Consider the following 22221-nt stretch of genomic DNA (forward strand, 5'->3'; position numbering starts at 1 on the left):
GAAACTCCGAGAGAGGTGTATATGACCTATTGACCGCTCTTGTTTCTCAAAATCCTCGTCAGTCTGAGCTCTAGTTGTTCAGATACACGTCAGTAAGCCCGAACCCCTCATACGTCATCCACAAGTCCTCATCTAATGCATCCTGCAGCACACGAGTGCCCATGACGGAAACAACAAAGAAAATCCTCCCCGTAGAGGGTGAGCGCAATGTACTCATTACCAGTGCGCTCCCATATGTCAATAACGTGCCTCATTTGGGCAACATCGTCGGCTCCGTTCTATCCGCCGACGTCTTCGCTCGATTCTCACGCGCGAGAGGTTACAACACTCTATATGTCTGCGGAACAGACGAGTACGGAACTGCAACTGAGACCAAGGCGATAGAGGAGAAGGTCAGCCCCAAAGAGCTTTGCGACAAGTACTTCGCACTGCATAGTGAGGTTTACAAGTGGTTCAACATCTCCTTTGACCACTTTGGGCGCACACCCACTCAGCAACAGACCGACATTGCGCAAGACATCTTCACAAAGCTCTACAAGAACGGCTTTCTCGAGGAGCAAACCACCACACAGCCCTACTGCGAGACACATAAGAGTTTCTTGGCAGACCGTTTTGTCGAGGGTACATGTCCTTTATGCAATTACGAAGATGCGCGCGGAGATCAATGCGACAAGTGCGGGCATCTTCTTGACCCTCTAGAGCTGAAGAACCCACGGTGCAAGCTCGACGGCGCAACACCAGTTCCACGTGAGACCAAGCATGTCTATCTGTGCCTGGACAAACTACAGCCGCTAGAAGAGGAGTGGTTCAAGAAGTCCAGTAAGGAAGGCAATTGGAGCTCCAATGGTGTCCAGATCACTTCTTCATGGCTCAAGGAGGGTCTGCGACCACGTGGTATCACTCGAGATCTTAAGTGGGGTACCGCAGTGCCGCTCGAGGTAGGGACGCCGTGTGGGTAGATATGGGTTTTAGCTGACCAAAATAGGGCTATGAAGACAAGGTCATGTACGTGTGGTTCGATGCCTGTATAGGTTACGTCTCCATCACTGCAACATACACAGAAGATTGGAAACAATGGTGGCATAACCCTGAACACGTCAAGTTATACCAGTTCATGGGCAAGGACAACGTACCATTCCACACTGTCGTCTTCCCCTGTTCGCAAATCGGCACCAAGGACAAGTGGACCATGCTTAACACTATCTCCACAACAGAGTACCTGAACTACGAAAAGGGTAAATTTTCCAAATCGAGAAACATTGGTGTTTTTGGCAATAACGCCAAGGAGACTGGAATCCCATCGGATGTATGGCGCTACTACCTTCTTTCGCATCGTCCAGAGACCGGAGACACCGAGTTCGAATGGGATGGGTTCATTGCCGCAAACAACAACGAGCTTCTCAAGAACCTAGGCAACTTCATCAACCGCGTCATCAAATTTGTAAACAACGCCAAAATCTACGATTCGGTCGTGCCCGATTACACCAAGTTTGACGACCCCTACTTCACAGAGCACAGGAAAAAGGTCAATGACCTGTTGAAGACGTACATCGCCGAACTCGAGGACGTCAAGATTCGTGCAGCGCTCGCAACAGCGTTACACGTGTCCAGTCTGGGTAACTTGCTTCTGCAGGATAACAAATTGGACAACAAGCTCGCTACTGAACAGCCAGATCGGTGTGCTGCCGTCGTTGGGCTCGCACTGAGTCAAATCCATCTCCTCGCTAGTTTGATTCAGCCTTTCATGTGAGTATTACCTTCGCCGAGCTGCCCATTGGGCCGGGAGACCCCCCGAAAGGCTTACACGGTCCAAATTATGGCGCGTAGCATGGATGGTGGCACAATTGCTGGTGCAACGGCATACCAGGTGTCATATACGACGCTACAGAACACATGGCTAATCGTGCAACAGGCCTGATACGACTGCCGCCATCCTCTCCCAACTCAATGCCGAGTTTCTTATTATCCCCGATTCCTGGGAAGCACGTTCGCTACCCGTCGGGCACAAGATTGGTACTGCCGGCTACCTCTTCAGTCAGATCAAACCCGAGAAAGAACAGGAGTGGCGAGAGCAGTTTGGTGGTGAGGAGGCTCGCAAAGCCAAGGAAGAGAAAGCAAGGAAGGCAGCAGCTAAGAAGGCAGACAAGGAGCGCAAAAAGGCAAAGAAGGCAGCCGGACCTGAGAAGGGTGTTGAAGCTGCCGAGAAGGGACAAGATGGACCTGCACCAAAGACTGCCGAAGAAGAGGTGTCGCGAGGCGTGGAGCAGGTCAGCTTGCAGACTTCCTAGTATAAGTGTCGAGTCATGCGGTCTGGAGGGTTCTGGCGTTGGCGATAGAAGTAAGCTTTCCAGGGCATAGTAAAGAGGCGTTTTTTTTTCAACAAGGTGGGGGTTGGCTGTAAGCGTGGGCCGTCAGTTTCTCAGCTCGATGGATAGTCAAGTATAGTAGTTTCTAAAAGTGTGCAGGGGTTGTGACACATGAGCACGCGCACAGCAGATGCTTGTGTCAAATTCGAGGAACCATTACACGCATTTTTCCGGTCAACTATCCTTTTGCGGTCATTTCCGTGTGCTCGGCGTCGCTGAGTTTCGCTCAAGTATCACATGGACCCTGGATCATGTACTGTAGTTGATAACATCGCCGGCTTCACATTCACTAAGGGACATTCAGCCAGTCATCGAGAGGTAATTATAAGCCGCGCCCATTCGTTCAACCGTCTAACAAATGAAGGCAGAGATCACATGCATTTCCTTATAGTGGATTTTACGCGCCTTACAACCTGCAAGGCTATACGGTCTACAAGCATGGATAGCTGGTCCCACCATTACATGCCACCTCAGACCAGAGTCCCTGTGTATATCGTCCTCGAGATAATCGGTGTGCCTCCTAGATTGCAATCGAATCGCGTGATGGTGGTGTTGTTCTTGTCCATTGCTGCCTGTAACGCCGATTGTACACGCTGCGCCGTCGCCACTTCCCTACGCGCAATTGACGCAATTGCAAGCGGAAAGTGCAATCTTGCTCGTCCAAAAATGACCATCTACCCCTCTTTTCTTATCGGGCTCTCCGCGTTCTTATTTGCGGGGATCGCCAACAAATAGCGGCTGTTGTCGCTTCTGCTCTTCCCCTTCACGCTCACTTCTGCACCTGACACACTGCGCACTAGCTTTCGCACGTGTGAATTCGTCTATTGGTCAGCGCAGCTAGCTGCCCTGCGACCCGCCTTCTATATAAACAAAGCTAGTTCCTTCTTCCTCTGCTTCCTTTGTACTCTCTTTCCGCCCCGCAACCGCGCCGCTTCGAGCTCACGACAACTGCAAGTTCGCTCCTGCTGCGCTTCAGCAAAAAGCTCAAAATTCAACATGGCGAGCGGATATGTCCCCCAAATGGAGAAAATGGCCGGTATGAGCATTAGCGAGCAGCGCGTGTTCACTAGCGACCATGTTGACGGCGATGCGCATGCCAAAAGCTCCTCGACAGACAAGTGTCCTAGCGACATCACGATGAACACTTTGGTCGATTCACAAGCTTCGATCACTGCAGTCCCTCCGGTTTCTCGGGACATTGATCCCGAACAGCCCAAGGGTCCGGCGGAGATGGAGGCTGTCACCGTTGTTTGGACACAGGGGTGGCTGGTGGGCGCTTATGCTGCGTAAGTTGAACTCTTGAGCGTGTTACTTTGTTTTAAAGCATCGGCGGAGCTGGAACTACAGGTGCAATGCGGGCTGGAGGATGCAGTCAGGTTCGGTTTATGGCAATAGGGTTTCATGGATTCTTGAGAAGACCACGCGCTAACACACACCTCCAAGCATCATGCTTATCTCGTTCATCAACTCGCTTCAGCAGCAGGCCAACTACTCCTGGCGACCCTATGTTACCTCGGCGTTCCAGCAGCACGGCTTGACTGCTATGACTGACATTGTAGCCAACATTGTTGGTGGTGTCTCCAAGCTGCCGTTGGCCAAGTTCATCGATCTCGTGGGTCGACCTCAGGGATTCTTGCTGTGCTTAGCATGCATCGTCATTTGTAAGTATCCCAACGTATTCCTCCCGTATCTCCATCCTTGCGCTGACCAAAATTCCTTCTAGCCCTTCTACTCATGGCGTTGTGTCAAAACGTGCAGACATTTTGCGCTGCACAGGTCATCTACTGGAGCGGCATGAACGGGGTTGACTACGTCTTCAACATTTTCATTGCCGACACTTCTCTCATGCAGAATCGCCTCATTTGGATGGCTTTCACAGGGTTCCCCTACATTATCAACACCTTTGCTGGACCCGCCGTTGGGCAAGCCTATCTCGATCGCCTCAACTGGCGCTGGGGCTATATCACATTTGTCATCCTCACGCCACTCTTTTCACTCGCATTCTGGCTCGTCTTCTTCTTGATGGGTAGGCGTGCAAAGAAGATGGGTGTCATCAAGCGTGAGAAGATTGGCAGGACCGTGCTGCAGAGCATCCGTTTCTGGTGCATCGAGTTTGACGGTAAGTTCCCATTCCTCTTTACTAATTGCAGTCACTAACAAGTCACAGTGATCGGCATTCTGCTCATCTGCTCCGGCTTCTCGCTCGTCCTTCTCTGTTGGCCCCTCGTTAAATACCAGGCAAATGGTTTCGCATCTGCACTGTTCCTTTGTATGCTCATCGTCGGCCTTTTCTTCATAGGACTCTTTGTGGTCTGGGAGCGCTTCTTTGCTCCAAAGACTTTCTTCCCGTTCCACTTGATGAAGAACCGCTCTGTTGTCGCGGCGTGCTTACTGGGTGGGAATTCGTGGATCGCTTTCTAGTGAGTATTTCATACGCACCTAAGGATTCGAGCTGACCCGTACATCTAGCTCGTACAAGATGATGTATTCATCTTACCTCCAGGTCGTCTTCCAGCTTTCCGTCTCAAAGGCAGGTTACATTACCAACATCTTCAACATCGTCTCCTGCACTTGGGCCATTCTCATCAGTTTCGTCATGAAGTACACCGATACGTTCAAGTGGGGAGGTATGATCGCTGTTCCTGTCCAGATTCTCATGACCGGTCTATTGGTATATCTCCGTGCGCCAGGCACCAGTATCGCACTACTGGTCATGGTTGAGGTTTTCAATGCCATGGCAAGTGCGATGCTCCTAAACGTCGAGCAGATCGCCATCATGCTTGCTGTGCCCCACGAAGAGGTTGCTGTCGGTTTTGCACTCCTAAACGTCATTACTGCGGTTGGTGGTGCCGTCGGTCAATCCATCGGCGCCACTGTCTGGTCCCAGGTTGTGCGCAGCAAGATTGAGCAGTACCTCCCCGATACTTCCAAAGGCCGCGCCAAGGAGATCTATAGCGACATCACGATCCAGCTGGCATTGCCATGGGGTTCTCCGGAGCGAGAGGCGGTAGTGATGGCGTTCGCTGATGCGCAGAAGGTTATGCTGATCATCGGCACCTGTGCGCTCGTGCCCTGCTTGATCTGGGTAGCTATGCTCAAGGACTCTCGCATGAGCCTGGGCAACACAAGGAAGGGTCTGCAAGCTTGATCGTTTGCGTGGTCAGTCCGCAGGTACAGTTCGAACAGTACGATGGTGGTCATATGCGATATCAGTCGTCGATTCGTTGGAATGAATGAATGGGAACGGAAGTCTGCGCAACACGCGCTGCATCACGGAAACGAAGGTTTCGGATATGGGTTGTCTGATGCCTAAAAAAAGGAATTTCAAGGGTCAATAGTGGACATTGATGGGAGGTCTCCACATACAGACGGCATCATCTAAAAGCATTAACGAATATAATTGATTGACGATCGTGCTCAAGTTGTATCGGCGACCTAAAACGAACAGTGTGACTCAAGAAACAAACAAGCAGATATCGTCACATGGAGTAATAATGAGTACTGATTCACATGTATGAATATCTATCACATATGTAACAAGTGTTGGAAGCCGTGATACCAACACTAGCGCTGTGGGTGCAGGGACGCACTTCACGGAGTCCATGCATTATGGCAGAGCAGGATTTGGATGGTTCGTCGACTGGGAGTGCTGTTGCTGTGGCTTTAGAGTTAGGGGCTGTTGAGTTGGGGTCGGAGGTATATTGATCCCACGATTGTCTTTTGTATGGGCTGCGGTGATGTGAGGTATTTGGTAGATGGGTAAAGGAGATGAATTAGGAGATCATGCTGATGAGTTGAGCAGACAGATGGAAGTCTCAGTCCCCCCCGCCCAGCGCTCCTGCGTTGTTAGTATCAGACCGACTGTGGGATCTACATCACGCCATGTTGTTCATCTTATGAGTGAGTGGCAATGAGTGAGTGGCAGGACAGCGTTGGTGTTGTTGCTGAGGGTGTGAAAGACGCCGCGTTGGTTTTGACGTACATTGCTGGTAGGTTAGCATTTCGCTTTTCTGGGATAGGATGGACGGCTGAGGAGAGTTAGCACCGGATGAGAAAGACGCGCATACCATCGCTGATACTAGGGGTGAGGGTGGGAAAGGTGAGACTGCACGAGAATATGGATTTCACAAGGTTCTGTTGTGAAGGTGCGATTAGGCGGATGAAGATTGTTGTATTTTACTCACTCCTCAAGTTTGACGACCTTTTTTCCTTTCTTTAACGAGTTTTGAATAGGTACCACGCTACCTCTACCGCTGTTCTTGCCCAGCTAGAAGCTCTTCGCGCCACAATCATCGGTAATGTCCCCTTTTCCGAATTCGACCCCGAGCTCCATTACTCTGAAGCGGAGGACTGGACGCTCTCCTCCCACTTCGACCGTCGAAAAAATAAGTTTGTGTAGGAATTTAGAATGTTGAACCTTTTGGGAAAATACGGGTACCCAGGGGCAGTGGAACTAAACTTAATGGTATTCATGAAGGAACACAATCTTGAATTTTGAATAAATCTCCCTCTTCCTCTCATTATCACAAACAACATCATAGCTTGTAGCTCCCCGCCCCCTTCCTCACCTCATCCCTAACCTCCTTACCCTCAACATCAGTAAGCACACCCTTGCGACCAATAATCTGCACACCACCCTTCTTCAAATCCCCAAGCAGTTGCTTCTTCTCTCCCCTCTTCTTCTCCTTGCCCTCGACCTTCTTCTCCTTGGGCTTATTGAGACCAGCCTTCTTCGCCCTCTCCTTGGCACGTCGTCGCCTCGACATCTTCTCCTCTCGCGACATTTCCTCGCGCGCGACGGGCATACCGCTCTTTGTGACAATCTCCGACTTGTTCTTCTCCTCACCGGGCTTGTATACTTCTTGCGGTGCGAGCATGCTTGCGGTTGCGACTTCGCCTCCTGCGGTGGGTCGTGCGTCTTCCATTTCGATGGCAGGGGCGTCGACACGGATTTCGAGATTGGGGACCGCGGGCTTGGGCTTGAAGTGGGAGGAGCTGAGGGAGTCGAGCTTGGCGGATACGGATTTCCATAATGCGGAGATCTCATCGTGCTCTTTCTTGAGCTTCTCATCTTTGGCTTCGACAAAGTTGGGGTCGGTTTCGCGCAGGTGCTCTTCTTCGTAGATCTCGGCGAGACCTTTGCCAGACTTGGTGTCATCGAGTTCGAAACGACCGCGTCGGGGTCCTGTCGCGAGGTCGTCTGGTCGACGGCGTGGGATTTCGTCAAACTCGCCGGCCAAGATGCGTCGCTTAATGAGTGCTTCAATGTCTTCTGATGTTTCTGCTGTAACTAGCGGCACGGGCTTACCCGCTCGCTCAAACTCAAGGTTCTCTTCGAGAAGCGAGTTGAGCGGTCGATCAGCTGCACGCGCCTCACCAGATAGTTGCCACTGACGTTTGGCAACATTGGCAGCCTCTAACCTCCTGATCTCTTCTGCTATCTTGGCTTGTCTGCGTTCGTGTGTTGACCGTCTTGACTTTGGATCTGAAGGGTCTACGTCTGAGAGATCACCCTCGCTATCGTTGTCGTCATCGTCCTCAAAAAGATCACGGTGTACCCTAGCCATGGTCCCTTCTACTTCCTCCTCGGTCGGCTGCTCTTGCTCTTGCTCTTGCTGCTTCTCGGGGAAGTTGTGAGGGTTTGGCCGTCCCCGCTTCTTGGTGTTTTTGTTCTTGCCTGCTTTCTGTGCTGGAGGCGCGAAGAAGTCCTTGTACATGACGTTGTTGGCGTTCATGCCGGTATCCAGACCGTCCAAGTCTCCTTCCTCGATATCGTCCTCGTCGCCGCTGTCTCCTTCTGGTGCGTCGAGGTCCACGTTACCAAAGGTTGGACCGCCCTCATCAGACTCATCGTCGGATGCGTCTCCTGCAAATGCAGATTTGCTCTTGCCCGAAGCATCCTCCATGGGGTCCGCCTCCCAGTTGATCTCGTCGTCATCGCTGTCCACGCCCTCTCCTCTTTGATCTTGCTGCTCTAGGAAGTCGGTCTGCTTGTTGAAGTCGTCTATGGAAAAGAAGCCGTCGTTTAGACCATTCGGGTCGGGTTGGTAGGTTTGTGCGGGTTCGTCGTCTGAAGCGTCGTCGGAAAATATGCCCTCTTCTTCATCTTCCATTTCAACATCTTCGCCCTCATCTCCTGACGCTCTCACATCGTCTTCGTCGTCGTCTACGCCGTCATATTCCCAATCTACGCCCTCTTCGCCTATATCCGATTCGGTGTGGTACTCCTCCGGTTCCTCTAGCTCTTTATCTTCTTCTTCGCCATCTAGTACCGGCACGAGACCTTCCTCTTCCTCGGGCAGCGCGAGCTCGATTTCGTCTGCCGTCGCCTCGACGATTTTGCGCGTCTGCTCAAAAACCTGGTTTACGCCAAAGCCTTCCACATGTACCTTCTTCAAGTGCAATACACGGATATCATCGTCGTAGTCTCCGCCCCGCTTCCGTTTCTTGCGCAATTCTTGCTGCCGCTGAGACTGCGACTCGCTCACACCAGCAGCTACGGGGTCCAGGTAGTGTTTCGCGGCGGCAAGAAAAGAAGCATTCAACTGAGGGGTAGGCTGCAGGAAGGAGAGCGGGCTTGCGAGTAGCGATGTAGGCGAAGCTACAGCGGCGGGTTGCAGCTCCATGGGTGGCGGCTGGGCGGAGCCGATTGAGAGGGTATGCGATGAAATGGACGTGTCGGGCGAGTGCGTAGGCGGCGCCATACTTTATGTCTTCCCAATTGCCGGGGAGAGTGAAGAGGGCAGTTTGGAGCCAGTCAAGTTCGCGATGGCAGCGAACTTTTTTGGTGGAGATACTGGGCCTAGCGCGCCTTAGCTCATCCGCTGCTCCTCCACCAAACACCCCTCACAACATTGATTAGACGTTGTATGCGCCACTTGCATATCAAAAGGCAATTTCTATAATGTACAAACATTTTCTGTTCATGGTTTCAATCATTGATAAGAAATTCATCAAGATCGTTGTATTTCATTGATATCGTGGTCTGACGCTCAATTCATCATATACTCATAGCGCAATCATGGCCACAGCAACTGCCATGGCCGAAAAAATCATCATCCAAATAGACACTGACGAGACGAATGACGCTTCACTACTACTGCTGGGCGCGACCTTGGTCGCAACACTCGACTGTCCGGAGGCGGTTGCGGTACACTGCTCACCACAAGCATATCCATTCGGACAGCAATTACCGCCCCGGTCCGCTGCGCAGCTATACCAAGCACTCGGGCAGCTACCACCAGCAGCGGGAGTTACGCTAGCGACTCCTAAGCCTGTGGGCGCCACCACAACGACGCCATTGGTGTTGAGAATGGTTTCGGTAGGTAGAGCACAGCTACCGGTGGTCTGGCAATCCCGACCAACGCGGCAACATCCCGATGGATAGTATGCGCTGCAGACATAGAAACCAGTTGGACACACACTACCGCTGGAGGCAGAGGCTGCATCGGTCGTGGTTGCAGAACCGCTAGTAGGCCGCACGGGGGCGTCTGGTGCGCGGGTGCTGGTTGGGCCTCCAAGACACGATGCGCCTGTAGCACAAGTGCGCCCGTTCGCACAGCATCCGCCGCCCAAGGACACCGGGCACGAGAACCACCCTGTTGAACATGTATATGCGGAAGTCGATATAGGCTCGGGTGTGGTGGAGGGCGATGTCGGTACGACGACGACGGCTGTGGAAGTGGGGGCAGAGCTGGAAGTGGGGGGTTGAACGTAGGCAGTAGATGTGCCGACTAAGACGCCTGAACCTTGTGTTAATCACATGCAAATATGCTATACCATACGAGAAGAGGACTTACACCCAATACCCTGACACTTGAACCCAGGCAAGCAACACCCTCCATTCGGCGCATCAGGACAACTCGTGTACCCTTTCGACACCTCACAGCTTACACTTCCCGCACAAGCTTGACCCTTTGGACAACATCCCACATCGCCAGCATTGCTATCACCAGTGACAGTTATACAATTGCTATTCGTCCCACAGCATACATCGGGCGCGCCAATCGACGAGCAGCTATTCGTTCCTTCGGGGCATTTGAATTGGCGGTTCAAGAGAACATCTCTGACATGCATACGCGCTAGCCAGTCATTCCGAGCTAGAGGTCGTAAAGGCGAGAACGCTTGGGAGGTGACGTTGGTATAGACATCCGAGTGTTGCGTGTCCGAGGCGAATATCCAGTTATCCAACATGAACATCTCACCCTCGTCCGTGCTCATCTTCTTGACACCAATTGGCTTCTCATGCTCCAGTCTTTGTTTTATGCTCAAGCTCCGTTTAGCGTGCACTTCGTCCTCTGGAAAGTACTTGAGATGTCTGGGAACATTGTGTGGCCATTGGGTGTCGGCCGCTACCGAAGCTGCGCATAGCGCTATTATGGCTGGTGGGAGGGAAAGCAAGTGTGGTAGATACATGTTTGACAGGCGGAATTATGCGGGTTGAGGTAGGAATGCAGGAGGAAACATAACGCACTCGTAGTAAACGTGGTAGACTCGTAGTCAAGGTGGCTGGCGCACCGGCGGTCCGAGGGATAGTTCAGGTAATTGGCGAGGTTGGGATGTGTTGGCGGCTCACCGCCGATGGGGTAGCAGGGGCCATCCTATCCGCGCCATCCAAGACTCGAGCTTGACCTGGTAGCGCAGGCGTTCTTTAGTTGCGGAAATGAGATGGTGAGTTGGAAAGAACCAGACGTCATGCAGGTCGCATGCATGTTCCGCGGTTCCGGGTCCGCATTCCGCACCCTGAACCACAAAGAGTAATGCATGTGAATCTTCGCTAATCGACACGCCCAGTTTACCATGACATCATCGTGAACCCCGGCCAATGAACCAATACACTAGAAATAACGATTGTGTTTTGATGTTTCGAAGTTATTAATCGGTTTAAGATTGGTTGGTGCTCAATGCGCATGGTCTGTCGGTACAACAGAGATTAACTCATCGCTATATTGGCAAATCACTATTACCTACTTAGCTGTTCAGAGCCTTACTACCATACATATGTTATACTGGTGCTGTTCATTTCATAATGACGGGACTATGGTCGAGTGGGCACTGGGAGAGTTTATTAAGACGCTGTCGCCTTCTCTAGACAGATAACATACTAGTGCATAAGAAGCTCTCATGGCAGTCGAGTGAAGAGTTCGTTGGTGAGCTCAAGAAATCCTATTTTGGCTGCTCTAAGGCCATCCATGTCTGGTCCGTCTGCGTGATAATATGAGAGGCTTATCTACCACACTAAGTTTATGAGGCTTCAACTCCAACTGAAAGCTCCTTCAAAACAGTACATGACAACTCACGTTGCTACTATAGATTTGCCAACGACGCACCAGGACGAGAATCACAGTTGTTGGATGTTAAACACAAAATGTAGTTAAGAAGCAACGCTTATAGGCGTGCGGAATGCTTTTTGATTCCAATTCTAATCCCCATACGAGGGTCGTGAGCTCAACGTGAGATATACAACACTAACTGTCCAGACCAATGTCATACTCATAGATAGAGTTAGATATTCCTTTCCCTGAGGGTGTACCTCATCCAGAAGGATGCTGTAAAAGCTTGTAACAGTAACTTTTTCAAAGATACCAGCATTAAGCGGCCGAGTGCCGTTTAAAGATCCTACAGAACGCATGCTTCAAAGCAGAAGAAGAAAGAAATAGCGGCGGGACCAGCCGGCCGGCCCGTTTTGCAAAAGACAGACCAAGACTAAGTGCTCGGCGACTGTTGTCAGAGTCGCTCGAGCTCTTGGAAGCGCTCGATGGGATCAGAAAAAGAACGTATCAAGCCAACGGAAGCCCAGAAGTCATCACTAATATCTTCCCGGCGCGATAGGCGCTCAAGCAATGATCGCGCATCGCGGAGCTCCTGATCCAACGGCGCAGCATCAGCAGGGACAAGAGGGGGTGCCTCTTCCTCGTGATTGTTGATCGGCTCTTCGATAGGTCCGTCGAGCTGTGAATTTTGAGGCCTCAAGGAGTCCCGTGTCTCGATTTCTCGCCACGCGCCGCCTGAGCTGTAGAAACTGCGGACGTATGCACTCGCATCGCGCGATCGGTCGATGACGCGGAGCGAGTAGCGCTCTGTGTCCCGCATCGGGGGCTCATTAGAAAAGTATGATGCTCGTATCCTGCGGCGGGGTGGCGCTGGGTCAGAGGCACCCAAGCGATTCCTGAGGGCTTCGGTGGTATTACGACGCCGTGTGCTGTCACCGTCCATGTCCTCCTCGGTGTCTGAAGCCGAATCGTCTTCCGAGGTGTCACAAGCACGCATGAATTGTTCGTTCTGCGGCGGTGATTGGCGGCGCGAAGGGACGGTAACGTGTGTCTGCGATGAGGCTGCCGAATTTGAGCTCCCAGCCCGGGAGCTGGGATGCGAGTTTGAGAACGAGGCTGAGGCTGCAGCTGAAGCAAAAGAAGATGCTGCTGTTGGTGCGACAGGGTCATCCACTACAGTCGTAAGGAAGCTGTCCCATAGCGGTGTGTCGCCGAAAGGACTGAGGCTGCGATTCCTGTCGCCCAGACCGTCAAGAGCAGGCACTGGACTCCACGACTCGCGCAAAGAGCTGGCAGGCAGTGGGCCATCTGCGATGGTACGGCGACCCATTCGGCGAAGTGGGGGGAAGCCGGCGGTGTTGTCGCCACTGCTTTCATGGCCGTGTTCAGATGAAATGGCGGTATCGCCTCGCGCAGACGAGGCGTCGGCACGTGGGCTTCGCGAGCGTGTCAATCGCGCGTCAACAGCACGGCGATACGAGGCCCTTGCCCGCATGAGTGAGGGGTCTCGTGTGTCACGTAGCAGTTCTGGCACAGAGGTCCGCGAAGCAGAGGCTGGCGCAAAGCCTGGAGTGAAAGCCGGAATGGGGCGCTCGCTGTCCATGGCGGCGCGTGTCTCCCAGGCGCGCATGTAGCCATCGAGGCGATTGCGCGAGCGGCGCAGGCTGCTCTCTTCGCGTTGTAGCGCAGGCAGCTCTCTCGAGGCGTCGTGGGTGCGGTAGTCGGTCCTTGATACCTCGGGGACTGGCGGAGGCGCTAGACGCGAGCGGTGTGAGGGGCGCGGAACCAAGTGAAAGTCGCTTGCAGAGGCAGAGGCCGAAATCAAAAAGTCAGTCTCGAGGGTACTATGAGGTCGCGGTGATCTGGTCGGTCTGGGGCGGCGACGGATGGGAGAGCGATGGCCGCTAACATCGTCTCTCAGCACGTCCCTGTCTTTTGCATCGTCGCGCTTGATATTCCAACCGATGGGGATTCCCATTGCGCAGACAGTCTGACGTTCTGGTTTGGACAAAGATGGGTGAGGAAGTCTTGTGGTGGTGACGCGCGTGAGGATGGTTGACGAAGGAACGAACCAGGGCGGATGAGCGGGCAGGCGCCTAGTACCGAACCGCAAGCCTGAAGCGTCCGGGGAAGGCGCCGCGCTGAGGCAAGACGGGTGTACCAGTACCGTCTATTATGGGAGGCTGACCCTTGGCCTAACCGCCGCCAGAGCATGAACGACGCCCAACTACTTCCTCATTCAGGGTACATGCTTTTCCCTGACAACTTGGCCATAGTTTCACCTGCATCCTACACTATCGACCACGACGCCAGCCACCAGACTCGCTGATCGTCGTCGGCGCGCGCGACTACCATTGCCAAGCCGAGCTTGCCTCTTTCGGCAAGGTCGCTTATGCCTGCGCCTGCAGCTTCTTACCACTCGCTCCCGTGACTCAACACCATCTGCACGTATATGCTCCCGAGCATGGCTAAAATCCAGCCGGGCTTGGAACGCATCAGCCAGCTTCTGAGAGGCGTCCATTTCCCGTGGCAATCCATTCATGTTGCTGGCACAAATGGCAAAGGCACTATTTGCCACTATGCTTCGTCGCTAATCAGCAAGAAAAAATCAAAACTGACGAGTGGTGCTTTCACTTCACCACATCTGATAGACAGGTAGGCATACTTCATGCTCGCCCTAGCCCCTGTCTAATCTGTGTCAGATGGGACTGTATCAAAATCAATAACAACCCCGTAGACGAGTCCGTCTTTCGCAAGATAGAACAGCACTACCTCGACCTGAACCTGAAGGAGGGCATTAACGCTTCACCATTTGAGATTTTGACTGCCACCGCTTTTACCATCTTCAATGAAGAGCGTGTCAGACTCGCCGTTGTCGAGGTTGGAATGGGCGGGAAGCTTGATGCGACTAACATACTAAACAACCAAGCCGTATGTGTCATTGCCAAAATCGCACGCGATCATGAGGGCTTTCTCGGAAACACTCTGAATGATATCGCACTACACAAGGCTGGTATTCTCAGAAAGAATGTTCCATACCTCATCAGTCCACAGAACGAGACAAATGTTAAGCATGTTATTACCGAGTATGGTGATCAAATCGGTGCAATCAAAACCGATAACACTGTGCTCCCCAGGTCTTTCTACACCAGCCCTGGTTGGCAACACGCGAGCAACCAATTGCGTTCAATGCAACAGACAAACCTACTATTGGCCGCCGTTGCCACTATCAAGGCTTACGAGTCTCTGACTCTTCGCTTTACGCCGACTGCCCTGACCGAGGATCTTTATAAAATCAGCAGCCCCGTAAATCACAGCGCCCTAAATCCTGGACGACTGGAAGAGATCAAAGTACAACCCGTCTTTGGGGACCCAAATGGTATTAATACTTCTAAAATAAAAGGGCGGCGGATCATGGTAGATGGCGCTCACAATCCGGATGCTGCGAAGTTTCTGGCCGATCATGTCAACTCAGTGCAGAGAAGAAAGAAGAGAGGAGAGAAACGAAAGACTGTAATCAAGCCACCCAGAAATGGGTGGCGGGTCACGTGGGTGCTTGCCATGACCGAAGGGAAGGATGCAGAGCAATACTTGAGCATACTACTGCAACCCGGAGATAGCGTAATCACCACCACGTTCGGTCCCGTGGACGGTATGCCCTGGGTCAAACCAATGGATCCAAAGAAACTCCTGAAAATAGCACAGGCTGTTCATCCCGCCATTACGGGCATGGCCATGCCTAGAGATGGAGTGCTTCGAGCACTGTGTGCAGCCAAATTTCTAGCCGATCCACAAGGGTCAATTGTCTTGACCGGTAGTCTGTATCTTGTTGGCGACTTCCATCGCGAGCTACGCCCCAGGCGTGCTCAAGATTACATGACCGCCCCTGAGTATGAAGAAGATAGAAAAAGGTTCAAGGCTATGTTGCAGACAGAAGAGAAAAGGGTTCGCGCCCTGTTCGGCAATCCCCATGCTCAGCCCTCCACCCAAGATAGCACGATCGAGGAGAGTCCGTTCACTCCGAACACCAGCCCTGATCTCGAACAAGTCGATGTAGACAGCGAAGAGCAAGATCCGCGACAGTTGGAACGTGAGAGATGGAGCAATATGCAGGCAGAGCTTGCTACTATCGATAACACGTTGGATGCTATCGCGGAAGAGGAGCTCAATGTGCTGAAGAAGTGGGCTCCCCAAAAGGATGAATCGAGGAAGGAGGAAGAAGAGAAGGAGAAAAATGGGGTGGAAGAGAAGGAAACGAGCGACGAGGATGAAGAGCACGGAAAAGAACAGAATGAGAGTAATGAGATTGAAGAGACCGATGAACAAGACATGCTAACGATCCAGAATGAGCAAGCCAAACAAGCCGAATCTTTCCACAGCCCTGAAATGCTGGAGGGTCTAACAATGCTGGATGAGAAAGAGCCGCCAAAGACACACACGACACACGAAGGGGACCAAGGGCCAGTCACAAGACACCAGGGACTGCCTGAGCAACTCAAGATGGGGAACGAACGAACCTGAGACTGAACCCAACCAGAAAATTGCAAATGGTGGATTTAAGCAAGACACTGGATATGAGGAAAGCATGGAGCGATCAAACCCCAAAGGACGTGAATCATAAGACGCCTTGAGTGGTCTATTCGAGGAACAGGCGGGGCCCACAATCCGCAAGCACACAGGCCACATTAAGAAGACCGTCCCAAATTTTACGGAGAGGTTTCGCGATAAGACGTATAGTAGATGAAAGATAGGTGTATGTAATGACATGTAGTTTGCGTTTACGAGGGAAAGCGCTGGGTAGCGACGCATCCGGGGGTAAAGCGTGGTTATGCATACACGGCGTTACACTCCACTGTTCAAAATTTCCCACTTCTGTAGCATACCCGCCATGTAGCTCAAACAACAAATCGCTTCTCTCCACTCAAATCCCATCTCATGTTTCTTACATCTCTTAAACCGTAATCCTCCCATCCTTCACCATATCCCTAATCGCAGTAATACTACTCTCAACCGCCGTCTTCGCCATCTATACAACACACGTTAGCCCACCTCTCCACAACCAAAAAAAAGAAACACTCAAACTCACCTTTTTCAATCTCCCCACCTCCTCCTCCAATGCCTTACTCCCCTCCTCCCCCTGCACATCAAATTGAAACGCATACGTCATATACAGTTCCCCTTCCCCTCCCTCAGAGATAATGTTCCTAATCACACTCCCGTCTTCCTGTTCAAACTCGACCCAACTAGGCCAATAACTCGTCACTACTTCTTTGGCTTGCGGTTTAGGCGCTAGCCCCTTTTTGAAGATTACTTCGCGGGTGACTACTGTGCCGGAGGAGCCGAAGGCGGACGAAGAAGAAGCTGGTTCTTCGGACAGAACGGTGCAGGACTCGATGACAGGCACGAATTCTTGGGCGAACCGGATTTTTCGCTGCAGGCCGGCCCAGAGTTGAGGGGCTGTTAGGGGAGGGGTAGCGGAGGGCGGGTTGATGGGGGTGGTGTGGGAGAGGTTTATTTGCGGCATTGTTGTGGTGTGGTGTATATGGGGGTTTTTGTTTAAGGGTTTAGATAGATAAAAGAGCCGGATAATATTCAAGATGCTGAGTGGTGTCTGTTTATGTATTTATATTGTTTATTGTCGTTGAAGTTATGGGCGTTGTGACGCTTACATGGTGGAACCCGCTTCTTCCTCCACCTCCCCCCTTCGGATGCCGCTATGTCCGGACTTTTAGTATGATTTGTAATGACAACGAGATACTCAAGAATTCAGTAAATCATGGAATATCTTGGAAACTATTGGTTCTATTTTGTCGGCTCTATCACTGTGTTGTCATCACGTTGTTATGTAATCCGAGAAATTGGAAAGGAGTTCCGTCCTGAGCCTTGCTCGTTCCTCGGGTGGTGGCTGACGTCAGTGGAGGACCAACCTACATGAAGCCGCGTGAGTATACATGGGAAGAGAAGCATCTTTCGGGGGCATCAATGAATAGGCACTTCAATTGCCATTGCATCAATTGATATCTTGCAATTATGGTGTACGTTGGATTGCTTTATCAGTTCATCGTCCTACAACCACTGCCATCGCCATCATCTGTTCTCGTGCTGATCACAAAACAATTATATACCCACACACGTAGTACACCGACCAAACATCCGATTGGAGCCAGTACCAATACCATGGTAGTCGTCTTGCAAGTTCGGCTCCCCGAAGTCCGACCTACGAACGCCCGGTTTATGCAAGACGGCTCTCTTGCCGACATTGTGAAGCTTCCATACATCACATCTTTCCATCACGTGTTTAACCAAGCATCATATAAGAGCATATAAACTGCACGGTCCAGGTTGTAAATTTCACGACATCGAAAGGCCTGTACAAGCTGAATTTCAAGTCCATCCAACGTGGCGGGGCATGATCTGTCATTGAGGTATCATTTCACCAGCCTTTCGCTCTAGATTTCAATAGTAGCTACTGGGCATAACCCGCCGGAACGCCATGCTTTTGATTATGCACATCATCCTTTCCCGACATTCCTCAAACCCCATCTAAGCGTCCTCGACGATCTGGGTGTGGAGACCCTTGGGGTCCTTGACGTTGACGGCCTGGACGTACGAGTAGAGCTTCTCCTTGGCGCCCTCCTCGTCGTTACGCTTACGCGAGATGCGGACACGGAGGCGGAAAGGAACGCCCTTGATACCGGACTCCCAAACCTTCTTGTTGAGCTGGGGGTCTAGGCGGACATCGTTGGTGCCCTGTGATGCATGTTAGCAAGAATTTACTCAGAATGCGAATCCACAAATTCGCTGCTCAAAGTCTTCACATACCATAGCCTGCTTGGCGAAAGCGCGGATCTCCTTGACAGCCCTAGGGGCCCTCTTCTTGAAGCTGACGCCGTGGACCTGTATCCAACGTATTAGCCTTATGTTCTTCTTCAGTCTTCCGCCCGATGTCTGCATAGCCAAAGATGAATGCTCAAGCCAACGTAATCAACGATTGGTCTAATTGAGCACTCATCCAGGGTTCTGCCGACCATCTTTGGACTTCACAAAACTGAATCAACATACGCGCTTGTGTAGGTGGATGGTGTATTCGCGGGCGACGACATCGGCGATAGCGCTGCGGCCAGTCTTTCCGGCAGACTTCTTGCCGGCGGTCTTGGTGGAGGGAGCCATTTTCTAAAAGGACATAATGTTAGCAGATATTCTGATCGCAGGGCCAATGTCCAGCTCAGTGTCGCATAAGCTTTGGTGCGCTATTGCAGAGAATATTCGAGCCGGACATGGCATCGGAAATGCGGTACATACTGACAGAGGTTCTCGCTGTAGGGTTAGTCGACGTTGGAGATGCGAGTTGAGGCTTGTGGTTCGGAATTTCGCGACAGACGAAAATCGGATGCGAATTGTGGTCGCTTACTTAGCGCGCCACGCACGGGCCATGCATACACGTGAGTCCGAGCTTCATTCGTGACTGCACATGTGGAGAGACTTGAGCTGCATAAATGTGTTTCGTTATTTGGGTATCTATCTAGGAATCGTTTTCTTTTCTTTTTTCCAGAGATTCGTCAAGAGCTAAGCAATGAGTTGACCGCCTGCAAAGTAATGTACGCCGTTTTGCCGCCACCTTAGACATGACCCGGTAGGTCAAACTCCTTGCCGCGTTTCTTGCTATTCATTTCGAACTCTTCATCGTCGTCCTCATAGTCATCCTCGTGCTCACTCTCCTCGTCACTGCTGCTGTCGTCTTCGTCGTCGTATTCGTCGCCTGCGAGGTAGCGGTCCAGCCGCCCACCATCTTCGCCCCAAAATTGCAATCCGTCAGGATCGTGGTCTTCGGTCAGATCCAAAGTTGGTATCTCTTCAAACAAGGCTGGGTTCAGGTCGTTCCTGAAGCGCACTAGTGATTGCGTAAAACGCTCCAAAACATATTGTGGCAAAGAAGGCTCTTTGACCGTGGTGCCATCTGTGGCAGGACGTTCTGTGCGGTCATCATTGCCAAGATCAATAATAGGCACATCCTCAGCTCGCACATCCCCAGTTGGGTTGAGATAGGTATCAAATGATCTACGAACCCGCTCTAGCATTTGCTGTGCCGCATCGGGCATTTGAGGCATCTGCGGCATTTGGGGGAACTGTGGTATCTGTGGGAAATTTGGCAACGGTGGAAACTGAGGTAAGGATGGAAACTGGGGCATCTGAGGCATTTGCGGCATCTGTGGCATGCGCGGTCTTCCAGGAAATTGCGGCATTTGGAAGGGGAAAGAGGGTAGCTGACCTGGCAGCCACGTTTCCTCCGGCTCATCTGGCTGGAAATAGTATCGAGGAGAGCGAAGTGGTGCTTGGGACGATGGCGAACTGACGCTCATAGGTGATCTCGAACCAGCATCTCGGTCGGCATCCAGAATCGCGTTGGCAGCCTCTTCACTCTCTGGCCCATTGAGAATGCGAAGCTCGTTGGTATTGTATGAGTCGCATGTGGCACACTGGTTTCCAAGCCAATGATACTTGACAGAAGATTTGGCAGAACAATCGTTGCACTGAACGACTGCACGGGTTTGTGCGAATTGCTCTGGCATAGGTTGACCTTCGATTGCTTGTGTCAACTTTTGCCACTGCAGGTCCATACACACAGCGCTCTTCTTGCATATCGGGCACTTGTATGCAGCTTGCATGTAGAGATTGTAGCAGCCTTTGTGCAGATAGTGGCCACAGGGCATTGAGACTACGGCAGTGGACGAGGTGAATAGGTGGTCGCCGCAGATTGGACAATCACCTTCGGTAGCAGCCGGAAGACACTTGTGCGAGGTTGCGTGAGATATCGAGATGCAGACATTGCAGCTCTGACTAGAGTTAGCCTGGTTTCAGACACGTTCAATGTATGCACTCACCTTGCAATGATAAAAGTCTTTACCCAGACCCTCTCCTCGTCGACATATACCGCAGTCTGGGCAGTGGTAGATCTTCTTCTTGCTGTTGTTGTCCCACAACTTGCAGATGTCACAATAGTAACACGCAGCCTCAGTTTCACAGTTCTTGCAGCAATCACTCGCACTCTGGGGCGTGCCACACACCATGCATAACATATTTTGCGTCATCTTTCTGTTCAGGTTATGGTCCTCGACTGCATCGTGACAATGGCGACAGGTGTACCAGCGACGACATTCAAAGCACTGCACCTTTACATTGCGCTTGTAATGCTGACAGCCGAGCACGTGCTCCCCTTCTGCAGTATCCTCGTCCTCGTCTTCGCCATGTTCTGCGCCATCATAGTGGTGATGTGGTCGGTACGTCGGGTTTGTGTCGCCTTCGCGGAGGTTGAAGGGAACATCAGCATTGGTATCGGACGGAGACGAGTAGGGCGACGAAGCGTGTAACTCGGAGAAGACCGACTCTCCGGATGTGGGCGTGAAAGGGCGGTCGTGTGATATGAAGCTTGCTGGGGACGTTGGCCGCATGAAGTTGTACTTCTCCGTCATGACTGCGTGGATCATACGAGCCCGCTCATGGTCTGAGATGTCCAGGGCCCTGATTTCGTGGATGCGCGCACGGAGATGGGCCATACCATCATCTGCCGGGAGCAATTCCGCCATGGCAGCCGCATGCTGACTGCCAGTACTGGGCGTGCGGTGCAGCGAAGAAGTCGGCGGCGTGTTCAGGCGTGATGAGTTGGTCGAGTCGTCTCCGGCCGCTACATGGAGTTGCCGGAGTTGATATGCGAGCGAGGGCGAGGGATTCGCAGACATTTGGACTGGGATGTCTATTGGTGGCCGCGCTTCATCACTCTGCTCTTCTTCATCAACAACGGCACTGCGAGGTCGCTGAGAGAAGGAGGAATATCGCTGGAAACGGTCCATCAAAGCAGTGGGTCGTGTGCCCGTTGCTTCTTCGGCATCGGCAACGTCCACATGCTCCAGCGTGTTGGCCGTATTTGCGCCCGTTTCGCAGTCTGGCGGTGGGACAGCAGAGTCGCGATTATCACATGCTAGAGACCGAGCTCCGTCCACGCTCGCCTCGCCAGGCGGAACAGCACCTGAGAAACGACGTGCATGGCGCACGACAGGATCAATAATGAAAGAGGAAAAGAGACTCATCGCGTCATGCTGCACGTGTAGGAAGAAGTGGTATGTGAGAAGGAACGCGTAGTCTCAGTCTCAGTTCCTCCTGGCCTAAGACGGTCCTGGCGCTGCTCGCACTGTGCTCCTCTTTAACACGTTTCTGTGGCTCAGTCTGCTCACATGTCCTCGTAACGCCACAGTCGCCACGAGAGACATGTCAGAGAAACAATCAACGCAACTGGGCCAAACTCCGGTCCGACATGCTCGTGACAGAGCTTGGGGCAACGCTGTCAGAACATATCATCGGTAGATCCACGCCGCCGGTTGGTCGCCGCTCCCACTCCCCTCATGTTTGGTTCCCCCTAATTCCCATGCCACACGCTACCGCCAGGCCCAACCTTGGAAAAGAGCAGGAAGCCAACCAATCTTGAAAATCCGAATCCGAGGCTATGCATGTTTGGACGCGTGGGATCAATGTGTTGAGTTGAAATGCTCACGTGATTCTCACCATGTACAGCAACGAGCTTTCCGTGC

The 22221-nt window shown here is 52.1% G+C and overlaps 8 protein-coding genes across 8 annotated transcripts; 3 read left to right on the forward strand and 5 right to left on the reverse strand.

Annotated features, from left to right (window-relative positions):
* Positions 1-161: 161 nt before the first annotated feature.
* PtrM4_090280 (MetG, Methionyl-tRNA synthetase) lies at positions 162-2288 on the forward strand (the record flags this gene model as incomplete). Its single annotated transcript, XM_001934525.2, has 3 exons — positions 162-938; positions 986-1746; positions 1913-2288. The coding sequence occupies 3 exons, from the start codon at positions 162-164 to the stop codon at positions 2286-2288; spliced, it is 1914 nt and encodes a 637-aa protein (XP_001934560.1).
* Positions 2289-3362: 1074 nt separating this feature from the next.
* PtrM4_090290 (ProP, Permease major facilitator superfamily) lies at positions 3363-5514 on the forward strand (the record flags this gene model as incomplete). Its single annotated transcript, XM_001934524.1, has 5 exons — positions 3363-3652; positions 3810-4027; positions 4090-4485; positions 4534-4786; positions 4836-5514. The coding sequence occupies 5 exons, from the start codon at positions 3363-3365 to the stop codon at positions 5512-5514; spliced, it is 1836 nt and encodes a 611-aa protein (XP_001934559.1).
* Positions 5515-6901: 1387 nt separating this feature from the next.
* On the reverse strand, positions 6902-9070 carry PtrM4_090300 (Mpp10, U3 small nucleolar ribonucleoprotein component; the record flags this gene model as incomplete). Its single annotated transcript, XM_001934523.1, has 1 exon — positions 6902-9070. The coding sequence occupies one exon, from the start codon at positions 9068-9070 to the stop codon at positions 6902-6904; it is 2169 nt and encodes a 722-aa protein (XP_001934558.1).
* Positions 9071-9374: 304 nt separating this feature from the next.
* On the reverse strand, positions 9375-10781 carry PtrM4_090310 (uncharacterized protein; the record flags this gene model as incomplete). The annotated part of the gene is made up of 2 exons (XM_066106917.1): positions 9375-10108; positions 10166-10781. 2 exons carry the CDS (start codon positions 10779-10781, stop codon positions 9375-9377), a joined length of 1350 nt encoding a protein of 449 aa, XP_065962585.1.
* Positions 10782-12092: 1311 nt separating this feature from the next.
* Positions 12093-13616, reverse strand: PtrM4_090320 (uncharacterized protein; the record flags this gene model as incomplete). The annotated part of the gene is made up of 2 exons (XM_066106918.1): positions 12093-12689; positions 12816-13616. The coding sequence occupies 2 exons, from the start codon at positions 13614-13616 to the stop codon at positions 12093-12095; spliced, it is 1398 nt and encodes a 465-aa protein (XP_065962586.1).
* Positions 13617-14102: 486 nt separating this feature from the next.
* PtrM4_090330 (FolC, Folylpolyglutamate synthase) lies at positions 14103-16159 on the forward strand (the record flags this gene model as incomplete). The annotated part of the gene is made up of 2 exons (XM_001934520.1): positions 14103-14293; positions 14341-16159. 2 exons carry the CDS (start codon positions 14103-14105, stop codon positions 16157-16159), a joined length of 2010 nt encoding a protein of 669 aa, XP_001934555.1.
* A 2022-nt stretch (positions 16160-18181) lies between these two features.
* PtrM4_090340 (60S ribosomal protein eL31) lies at positions 18182-18808 on the reverse strand (the record flags this gene model as incomplete). Its single annotated transcript, XM_001934518.2, has 3 exons — positions 18182-18388; positions 18461-18535; positions 18701-18808. 3 exons carry the CDS (start codon positions 18806-18808, stop codon positions 18182-18184), a joined length of 390 nt encoding a protein of 129 aa, XP_001934553.1.
* A 1685-nt stretch (positions 18809-20493) lies between these two features.
* Positions 20494-21723, reverse strand: PtrM4_090350 (uncharacterized protein; the record flags this gene model as incomplete). Its single annotated transcript, XM_001934517.2, has 1 exon — positions 20494-21723. One exon carries the CDS (start codon positions 21721-21723, stop codon positions 20494-20496), a length of 1230 nt encoding a protein of 409 aa, XP_001934552.2.
* Positions 21724-22221: the final 498 nt, after the last annotated feature.

Source organism: Pyrenophora tritici-repentis, chromosome 4, assembly GCF_003171515.1.
Source record: "Pyrenophora tritici-repentis strain M4 chromosome 4, whole genome shotgun sequence".
NCBI classification, from domain to species: domain Eukaryota; kingdom Fungi; phylum Ascomycota; class Dothideomycetes; order Pleosporales; family Pleosporaceae; genus Pyrenophora; species Pyrenophora tritici-repentis.